Source organism: Sceloporus undulatus, chromosome 2 (genome assembly GCF_019175285.1).
Source record: "Sceloporus undulatus isolate JIND9_A2432 ecotype Alabama chromosome 2, SceUnd_v1.1, whole genome shotgun sequence".
NCBI lineage: Eukaryota > Metazoa > Chordata > Lepidosauria > Squamata > Phrynosomatidae > Sceloporus > Sceloporus undulatus.
The window spans coordinates 135685284-135696499 of record NC_056523.1 but is presented as its reverse complement, the minus strand read 5'-3'; the positions used below and the strand labels follow the sequence as shown (position 1 = coordinate 135696499).

The following is an 11216-nucleotide window of genomic DNA, read 5'->3' as shown; positions in this document are numbered from 1 at the left end:
ATGCTTCTGGCAATGCGAATTTAGTAGGAAACCAAAGCTCTCTCCAGAGGAACTATGGGATAGGTTTTCCAGGGCAGCATCCCTGCTTCATGTCTCCTAAGACAGCCAGGCAGAACCCCTTCAGAGAGCCCACAGAGATCAATGAGAAGGAGGCTGCTGGCAATGCGAATTTAGTAGGAAACCAAAGCTCTCTCCAGAGGAACTATGGGATAGGTTTTCCAGGGCAGCATCCCCGCTTCATGTCCCTTCAGATCAATGAAGGAGGCTGCTGGAAAAGCAGGGAGGGAGCACTCTTCCCAAAGATTCTCTTTCCAGGGTTGGAGGAGAAGGCAGATTCCGTTTGAGAAAGAGAGGGAGAAAGGCTCTACCCCCCCCCATTGATCAGAGCCTTTCCCTGCCTGGGCGAGATCAGATGCCTCCTCGCGAGGAGGCTTCCCTTCCCTGCCTGGGCGAGATCAGAGCCCAAGCGGGCAGGGAATGCCTCTTTGAGAGGAGCCTTCCCTTCCTGCCTCTCCTCCGTTAGAAATGGGCTCTCCCCACACAGAGGGGAGGTTGCAATCCACCGGGAGAAGTCTTGTAGTCCTTTGCAGATGCAGGCGCTGGAGCAGCCGGGACTTCAGGCGCTTAAAGCGCTGAAGAGATTAAGCGCCTGTAAACCATTAAAATAAAAAATAAAAATAATCCTTATCTCTTATTGAAAGACCACAGCGGACAAAGGGGTGAGGGAAGAAAAAATGGCGACAGCCACGACGGAAGGGGACAGAAAGGGCAACTCCCCCAATGACAGCCCCCATCGCAGTCAGCTCCTCCCATCCTTCTAGCCCGATTCCAATGCTATCGTTCTCATCTAAATACTCCGGTTCCTAACTCGAATCAAGGGAAAAACACTAGGTAGGACCCTAGTGTTTTTTTAACACGCGTTAAATGAGGAAAACACGGATTTAAATTTTAACCTGCTTCTGGATTCGATTTCTTGTGGGAACGATTCCGGGTTGGTCTAGAACTGTTCTAGATTTAAACCGAATCCTAATGGGCACGCTGCCTAATGAAATCGATTCAGAACGCGGGGTTTCCCCTAGTGGGAACAAGCTCTTGGATGTCTTATGGCCAGTAGGGAATCTCATCAAGCTGGCAAACAAGAGACAAATTGCTCTGATACACCAGCTGGAACTGCTATGAGCATGTGTGAGAGTACGAATGTGTATGGATGTGTATTTGTGTATGCACATTCATGTATGTGTGTGTGGGAGAGAGAGAGGGCTCACCTATTTTGCTTTGTCCTTTTTGCATGTCTTTTACTGCTATACATAATAGCAAACTGACTGTTGCCCTAGATTTCACTTCTTTTGCTGGTGCTCCTCAGAACTGCTTCCCTCCCATCCCCTCTCAGAGGACACTTTTCTTCCTAATATCATCACACTGTTCTTGCCAGACCAGACGTTCATACCCTGCCACTTGACCATTCCTCTTTTCTTTAAAGAGCCTTATCATCCAGTCTGGGAAATAAAGCTTTTGCCTTCCTGAAACAAAGAGTAATACTTTGAAATTGCAAATGGGTTTCATTATGATAATTAATGTGGCAGATTCAAAAGCATTTTCCAACTAGTTGTCTCACCGTGCTGTCAAGCTGTGACCCTCAAGTATTAAGTATCGGCTTTCCTGCTCATCCTTCTTCGTCCAGCTGTGGCTCCATGCTCCAAATGGCTTTTTGCTGCCATCTCTCTCTGAACATGAGGAGAAGTGCGAGGAAGTCAATAAAATATTGTCTGTTCCTGTTCTATTATCAATTTTTAATGTCTGTCTTTAATCTGCAGCTAAGGTTCCTAATGAACCAGGGTGGCAAAGACCTTATTTAACACTAAAGACATGAATAATTGCATAGGTTTCAGCAATTTGTTCGTGAAAACAAATGGAACACATTATAAATAGTTTATAACACCCTTGCCAGTTTCCTTCTTTTAGCTTTCTCACTGCAGGAATAACAGAGAAATATCCAAAATTGGGCTTGACAGAGCACTTTGCCACTGCCAGTCCCTAGATACCCCTGTCTCTGCTGCGTCTTTTCCTTGTTGTTGCACCCTCTTCACTTGCCTTGTCTGAACAAGTGGTGGGACACCAAGGAAATGGAAAAATAGCTTTCACATTCCTTCTTTTTCTCTTTCTTTGGGAGGTGATACCAGTTGGTCTAGAGGAATGGCCTGTTGGTGGATCCATTGTCATGGAGTGGTGAATCAGTTTTAGGGCTACTTCTCTTGTTTTTGCAAACACCCAGAAGAATACAGTTTTCGTTCAAAAAACAAAGGAGAAACCAAGCCAATCCAGGTTCATACACAGAGGATACAAAAGAGCAGAAGAATAGAGGAAATAGTCATGGAAAGCAGTCCAAATAGGATTAAAAGCCAGTCAGGGAGTAACCAAAGAAAAGAATCCAAAAAGCTAGCCAAAGCTCAATAAACTAGAGAGCAGGGGATGCAATGATGTCAAAGACAGTGGCTGCACTACTTTATAGCCAGCTGAAACCCAGAGTAGCTGGTCTCATTATCCAACTATTTTCCTTTTAAGTCAGGCCAAGCCTTTGCCTGTGCCTTTGTTGTTTATGTTTTAGTCCGTACTGCTCCAAAGGATGAAGGAGCTCCACCTCCAACTTCTTTTTTTGAAAGTCAGCATGTGATGGTCCAGGCTCAGATTCCAGGGCAGGGCTACTGGTCTCATCTGACTCTGACTAGACCCTGCCATCTATGCTTCTTCCCCTTCCTCATGTGAGCAGGCTCCTCCAGGTAAGACAGCAGGCACTCCTCCAGAGGCGCTCTATGGTGCATGGGAGCTCTTCTGCTGCCTAATCTCTATTGGGAAGAGGGTCCTGGGTCTGAATGGCCCTGTAAAACATGGAGAAGCTGCAGGGGAAAAACTGTAAAACTAAAAGTAGATTGCTTTAATGAATCCACTAGCCATCCCTACCCAGAGGGAGAGGCTAGTGAATGTATAGTGATTGGTGAAAGACAAGAGGAAGAGGAGCATAAAGGTGATGATTACTCCTTTCAGCAGTAAGAGAGGAAACCAGTGAGATAATTTGGTGCAAGCACTCCTAAAACTTGGAAAATACATTGTCTAGTTTTGATAGAAATGAGTCAGAATGAATTTTGACTGTTCTGGGATTGTAACTGCATCATATACCTAATTTATTTAAACAGCATACAGTCATATCTGTCTTATTATATTTTAAATGTCATGATGCTATCCTATGAATCTGTGTTTTCTTGAGTCATGCAGTATTCTCTGCTAGATTGCTCTAGTGCCTGTCTATAAAGAGTTATTGGTTATATGAGACTGGTAAAATATATATGTCTTCAAAAACCCTTGGACATTCTGGGACCTTTGCATAACCCTTACCAGGAACAGAGATGGTTAAAGCAAGTGGCCCAGCTACTTCCTTGGTCAACAAAAGGTTCTCCAGCTCTTTGAATCCAAGACAAACATGCTGATAGAAATACTTGTGGGATTTCAAGGCCCCCTAGGTTGTTGTTGTTGTTGTTAGCTGCCCTCAAATCAGTTCTGACTCATGGTGACCCTGTGGATGAGATATCTCCAAAAATCCCTATCTTCCACTGCACAGATCCTGCTAGCCCTTGTCCATAACCCCCCTGATTGAGTTTATCCATCTGGTTTGTGGTCTTACTCTCTTTCTTCTATCCTCTACCTTTCCTAGCATTATTGTTTTTTCTAGTGATCTATGCCTTTCATTATGTGGCCAAAGTACGATAGGCTCAATTTTGCTTCCAAGGAGAGCCCTGGTCTGATCTGTTCAAGAACCCATTTGTTTGTCTTCTTGGCTGTCCATGGTATCCTAAATGCTGTTAGCCAGCACCCCATTTCAAATAAGTTGATTTTCTTTCTTTCTGCTTCCTTCACTGTCCAGCTCTCACATCCATACACGGTAACTGGGAATACAATGGCCTGAACAATTCTGACTTTAGTACTCAATTGTACTGTATGTCTTTGCTCTTCAGTATCTTTTCCAGTTCTTTCATAGCTACCCTTCCCATTCCTAGGCGTTTATCAGATGGGGTCTTTGCAGCTCAGATCTGGGGCATCTGCGGATTGAGCCATTCGCATTCTCGTGATAACGAGAATGTATTTTCATACCTGGTAGCTTTAAATGTGAGCCCCTTCCGCGGGACTTCTGAATGGAATCCTTACTGCTCCTCATTTTGGCGCATTTTGGCGAGTGTGCTAAATAAGTGGATTGAGGCAATTCGCATTGGGGCTCTGTTCGATCTCACTGCGAATTGGTCTGGTGTGGAATCCCAATTTGCTTGTGCTCCCGACCACCATTGCAAGAACCCCAGGTTGCAAATCTCCCATGATGCCCTGCTGTGATTTGCCCCATTTTCTTCCGGTGGCTCTTTTCGCTTTCAGGGCAACTGGGGCTCCATTGGAGCTCTCTCTCTCCTTCCCTCCTCTTCTCCGCTGTAACTTCGGCAGGGCAGCCTGGCCAGCAGCACTTTCTCCCTCCCTGCCTCTCTCTCTCCCTCACACACACACACATATCCCTGGCAGCCAAATGCAAAGGGATCCTCCGTGTCAGAGCCCCCATCCATTTCATGCACATCTACATCCATCCTCCTGTCAATCTCGTCATCTATCTCATATATGCACACACACACACACACACACACACACACACACACTCATATATATATATATATATATATACACACACACACAAAACACACACTCTCTCACACACACACACACACACATATACACACACACTCACATATATGTATGTGTGTGTGTGTGTGTGTGTGTATATATATATATATATACACACACATACATACACTCATACACACACACACACACACACACACACACACATACACCAGAGCTCTCTGACAGAGAAGGCTCAATGTCGCTGGACACTGCAGTTTCCAGAATTCCATAGCACTGAGCCAGGACAGTTAAACTGGATTATCTCCCCAGTGTGGATGCAACCTAAGAGATGGCAACTGAATGACAGGAGGATGGATGTAGATATATATAGATATAGATATAGATATAGCTCTTTAAGGGCTTTTGGACTTCAACTCCCAGAATCCCAGGCTATTGGCCAACATGGCTGAGGCTTCTGGGAGCTGAAGTCCAGGATCTTTTAAAGGGCACAGTTTGGGGACCACTAGGATAGATGTAGATGTGGATGAAATGGATCAGGGCTCTGACATGGAGGACCCCTTGAATTTGGCTGCCAGGGAAGGGAAACTAGAAGGGAGGAAGAAAAAAGGGGCAGCTGTCATTCAGGTGAGGCTAGCATTTGCATGAAAGTGGAGTCAGGCTCCCTTCTTAGCCCCAGAAGTGCAAAGGTTCAGGATGCCTTCAGGGCCCCACTGAGCATGTGCAAAGGTCCCAATTTGAATCATTGAATCCCCCATGGTATGCACCGGTGTGGAAGTACAATTTGCACTCACTCCTCTTTGCCTGAATCCGCATCACGTGACTTCCATTCGATTCCCCCTCAGTTCGGAAGGGCAATGGAAGGGCAACCAGGTATGAAAAAACAATCTCGTTATCATGTGAATGCAAATGGCCTGATCCTGCGAATGGCCCAATCCGCAGATGCTCCAGATCTGAGCTGCAAAGACCCCGTCTGATAAACGCCCTAGTCTTCTTCTTATTTCTTGACTGCAGTCTCCATTCTGGTCAATGTTTGATCCTAGATATGAGAATTCTTTAATAAATAATAATAATAAAACTTTTATTTCTATCCTGCTTTTCTCTAGCAAGACAATCAAAGTGGCTTTCAACTAAAACATCCATATACAATATTGTACATAAAATTATAATTTCCCCCCCTTAAAAATAATACTATTTAACATTTATTGTGGAGGCCAGCAGGGTCAGCTTGCCTTAGCAAAGCTAGTCTTTTTCCATGGTCATTTGGTAATTCAAATATGTGTTAATATAGGATGCCAGCAATTGCAAAAGGTAGCACAATTTGCTTTTTCAATAATGGTGATAATTATAATCTTCCCTTTTAAAAGCTGGCATTCTTAGAAACCTAATGTCTGCACCAGGATCAAGGTTCTTAGCTAGTTCCTCTGCCTCTTACATAATTCCCCTATGTATGTCTGTACTCAACAGCAATAGAAGGCAGACGGGACCAGTGTGAGGTGCCAAGGGATGCCAAGTACCCTGACTGCTCTGGAAAAGTGGAGGTGAGTAAGCAAAATTCAGAGTCAAGCTCCCATCAGAATAAATGTGGGGAAAGATAATGTTGCTTTCTGGATGGAAATTTTAAAAAGGAAGGAGGATGTTTGTGGATTTGCACACTTTTCCAGAGAAATACAAAACTGCTAAACATCACTATGGCTCCCATGTCACTGGGGTGGCGAATCTGGTCCTTGTTTTAGTCAAAACTTTAAAGGAGCTGTCCAAGATACCGAAGTTCATTTGGGGAAAGGGTTCAAGACCTCCTGGATTAAAATGTGGAGTGGATTTATGACCCTACTGATATGGGAACCAGCACATAACGGGTTATCAGATACAATCAAAACCTTGCTATCTAACTGGAACTAGTTTAAATTTTAAGCCCATTACAGTCTAGCAAGAAGTACTAAGGAAAGGCAGAAAGCTCAGATGGCTCCTATCCTGGATTACAGTGTGACAGTACCAAGGTAGACGGTCCTTATATGTCTTGTTAGCTTCTGCGCAACTCCACACATTGAGCTGAGAGATACACATGGGCTTTGCATCTTCCCACTCCACCCCTTCCCACTCTTTTCTAATAGCAGGGCATGACTGAAGACTCCCTGGTTTAACTGACCATACTTTCAGTTTGCATCAGAACCAGTAGAATAACCATGTTTGAAATCATGGCTTGAATTGAAGTTGATTAAAGGTTCAGGTTTGTTTGGATTTAAATCTTCTAGTTCTTATTTAAAAGGAAACTGGTCAAAACTAATCTGAACTCAGTTCAGAAAGTATTTCATCATGGCATTTCAAAAAATGGGTGAATGGAAGCTGAAGTACAAGCTCTGAGCACACAGAGACAAAATTCACACGTGTCTCTGAGATATTTTTACCTAACCTGGACTACAGTGAAAGGATGGTGACTTTGCTGAAGATGCACTGGATGCAGTCATATACCATTAATGGGAGACATGCACACTATTGTTGTTTCTGCTTCTGCTAATATTGATCATCATCATTAAATACCCACTCTCTGCTCATCCTTTTCACCATTGCTATTTATGTTGCAGCCATGCTGATAGTGACTCTTGTTTTTGCTAGTGTCTCAGCTGGTGGCAGTTTCCACTCCTTCCCCAACAGGCCCAAGGAGGGATGGAAGTGTTGTCCTCATTCTCATTTGTTTCAGAACAGTGCTGTGCCACCATTCTAGTCTAAATCCTGCTGTTAAACCTTACTAGAGTAGACTCATTAAATAAATGTGTTTTACCTATCTGTTCACTCAGGATTCAACTATTTGAATTTAATGGGTCTGCTCTAGTGGGGACCAATGCAGTACAATGCACTGTCTTTGGTTCCTACCTATAAATGGCTGAAATACTGTTGCCCTGCTTCACTGGCTCATATAAAAACAGGATATAAACTCTGCAGGTGACGCATTTCACAAGGGTACAATAATTTGTAATGATGAAGATTTTTTAAAAGGGTATTCACAAACATTAAAAACACTATATTCTTTAAAAAGCAAGTAACACTCGGTTACATCTTAGGAAAACTAGAAATCCATAAAAGTGGAAGAATAACACACAAACCCAGAAGAACTTGATCTTTCTGCTGGTTGATGTACTATTAGAAGAGCCTTATCACACTGAGGTTTTTGCAGCTCTGATCCGAAGCCACTGCGGGTCCAATGATGCGAATTCACATGATAACGTGATGTATTACCACACATGATTGCTTTCTATGGGGGGTCGTTCCAAGGCGCTTCTGCAGTGAATCTAAAGTGATTCCTCATTTTGGTGAATTTGGTAATAAGCGAATTCACAAAAATTGCTTCTAAGCTCACTTCAATTTCACTCCAAATTGGTCTGGTGTGGAATACAACTTTGCTTCTTTCCTGGTACACCCCCCCCCAACCCTCCAAGGTCCCATATTTTCCATGATGCTGCACTGCAATTTTGCCTTATTTGCTTCCGGTGCTCGGAAGGGTAGATTTAGATGTAGATGACAGGGATGAATGAAACAAAGGGCATTTAGAGATAGGTGATACATTCGAATGGAGCAGAGGGAATGTAGGGATAGGTGACATTCCCTATTATTCACATGAGGCTAACATTCATGTGAAACTGGAAAGGGATGGAGGGAATAAATTGGATGACAGGGGTGGAGGGGATGAAAAGGAGGGTAGATTTAGATCTAGATGACAGGGGTGGAGGGAATGAAAAGGAGGGTAGATTTAGATCTAGATGAGGGGGTGAAGGGAATGAAAAGGAGGGTAGATTTAGATCTAGATGACAGGGATGGAAGGAATGAAACAGGAGGCTGGAGGGAGAGATGGGAGCAAAGGAGGAGGCCATCGGAAGCTGGGGCTAAAGATGACAGTAACAATTCACGTGAGGGTTGCATTCACATGAAGGTGGAACCAGAAAGTGGTCCCCTTCTTCACCCCGGAAGTGTAAAAGGTCTCGATGGGTTCATCGTTCTTGCACTGAACATGTGCAAGAGTGCCAATTCGAATAGTTGAATCCGCATGGTATGTACTGTTGTGGTAATTCAAAGTGCTCTCACTTTGCTTTGACTCAGGAATCACTACAATTTTGTTCTTCACGTGTGATAATTCATCGCGTGATTGCCTTAGATTCGAAGTGATCCTGCTTCACCCTTGCTACAAAAGTACTTCGAATTGGGGCTCCTGTTTCACGTGTGATAAGGCTCGAAATGGAGAATAGTTAATATTTCCTATGCAAAAGAATCAAGCAATAGAGCAGGCTAGGATAATGAAATAGCAAAAACAAATATTCGCAGAGAGGGAGTGAGGTTACATGACTCCTTTGTGTAAAGCCTTAGCAACTAGGTTACCCTGCCTTGCATGATTAATGTGCTAATGTAGCATTTACATCTATATTAATTATTCATATGCCAGCAATTGTGAGGAAGCTCCAATGGATTTATTGCATTGCTTGTTTTACTCTGGAGTGTTATCTCTCGCCTGGGGAACAAACTAAGCACTGCAACCTGATGCATGCTTCAGATTACATTTTGCTGAGCAAAGTACATAGCCTTAACTTTAACACAGGGCTAGGGATGTAAATCTGCTCATTTCATTCTCACATATGGGGCTGAACAGGTTTTCTACAAAACATTATATTTTCTGGAAATACAAAAAGGTTATTGCACAGAAATATTGCCTCCTGCACAAAATACAGTAGTTTTATACTTTGTACAAAATGATGCATTTTGCTGAAAATGTAACAGGAACAATTCAAGGAATTTAACTGACATGTTTTGTTAATCTTGTAAATCTGACGGTTAATTTATTTTGTCAGACATTTGTAATGTATCGAGACAGGTTGAGACACCTTTTCATACAAGAATGAGAAAATTTGCAAATATTTTTCAGATGTCTATGCAGCATAGGCATTAGATTGGATGGTGGTGTGTTGGAGTATAGCTGTGTATTTACACACACATATTTAAAATGAAGAAAAATTAATTACATACACACACGTGAGGAACATGAACCATTATTTAAACCTACATGCTACTGATCGAGATACTTGACAAAAAGAATTAACTGCTAGATTAACAAGACACATTACTCTGTCCCAGCTACATAGTGGTCATTTTCTGCCATCTCTTTCCAAGGCTGGGTTAAATTTTAAATGTAATTTAATTGTTGGAGGCAGTAATTCGATCTCCTGTCTGGGTGATTGGTGTGTTTTACATATTGGGAGTGGAAGGCTGTCTCCTGAGTGGATTCGTTTGTGTAGTTAAGTTTGGAAGAGGCTGGCACCAGCAATTACAGGGGATGATAGATCTACACAGAGAAGCCTGTGGTTATTGCTTTGCATGCAAAATCACTTCCTGAGAACCGTGCTAGATTTCCACCTCCCTAGGATGAGGATGGTTGCTTTGCTTTTCTATGCCACTGTGCCTCTATGCTGATCTCTCACTTTGCCACTTTTGACACATACAAGCCAACATGCTTTTGTTCTGGTGAGTGCTGCGAATTTTGCTTGTTTGCTGTGTGATGAACCATGTGGTGCTGACCACAGTGATAAGCAGGATGAGCTTTGTGAGAGGCAAATTGACTGATACTACCAGAGCTTCTTGGCATGATCTCCTCTGCATTTTAGCAAAAGCATTTCTAAGAGGTGAAGGAAGTGTATTCAGTTTTTTACACCTGTTTCTCATGTGATATTTCACTTACATATAGGAAGGGAGCATTTAAATTAATCTATGAATTTATACATGTATGTGTATATGTGTGGTAATTTTATCCTCTTGATTAGTGCCATGAGCAAAATTTTATCACAATTTATCTCTTCTGCTCCATGGGTCAAATGGAGTGGATTCTGGTCCACAAAAAGCTCATGCTGTGTAATCTATCTGTTAGTGTCTTCATGTTTGAGGTGCCACATGATTCTCTAGTGTTTCTGCTACAACAGACTAGCATAGCTATCCCTTTGGCAGTCTAGTCACTCTGAACTGTTTGTACAGTTTCTGTTGAATTTACTCCTGTGACAGAAAGGTCAGGAGACATTTTGTCAGCTACACCAGTCTGAAAGGATTCCTTTTCACTGCATCCTCTCAGTTGCATCTTCCTCTTAACAAGAGGCAGAACTGTCTTGACATAGTTTCTTTGTCAAAATTTTCCCTGTGATACGGCATCATATCCCTTGATGAAATCCAAGGCCCCATTCAGACTGGCATCAAAGATCTGGAAGGAACTGGGCTGATTCGGATGCCCCTCCCCCGAATCTCTCCGTTAGCAAGTGCCCACTACAAAAGAGGGGCATTTTAAATCAAATGCATTCTGTGCCTGCTGTCAAAGGTGCTGGCTGTCAATCAAACGATCGTCATGGTGACGTTTTGCAGGGGCATTGAAAGTGTCCTCCCCCCTCCTTTTTTTTAAAGAGCCATGCACAAAATGCCCCAAAGTGTCAATTTTTAAAAAACCTCTTTTTTGTGTGTTGTGTGTATTTGTGGGCATTTGGGTCAGATCTGCCCCTGTCCCCATTTTCAATCCCATG

The 11216-nt window shown here is 42.9% G+C and overlaps 1 protein-coding gene across 1 annotated transcript in view; it reads left to right on the top strand.

The window, feature by feature from the left end:
• Positions 1 to 11216, top strand: part of MGAT5B (alpha-1,6-mannosylglycoprotein 6-beta-N-acetylglucosaminyltransferase B) — a 311177-nt gene that overhangs the window by 185068 nt on the left and 114893 nt on the right. The window contains exon 5 of the mRNA XM_042455871.1: positions 6139 to 6212. Coding sequence (XP_042311805.1) covers positions 6139 to 6212 — 74 coding nt within the window. The remainder of the gene's footprint in view (positions 1 to 6138; positions 6213 to 11216) is intronic.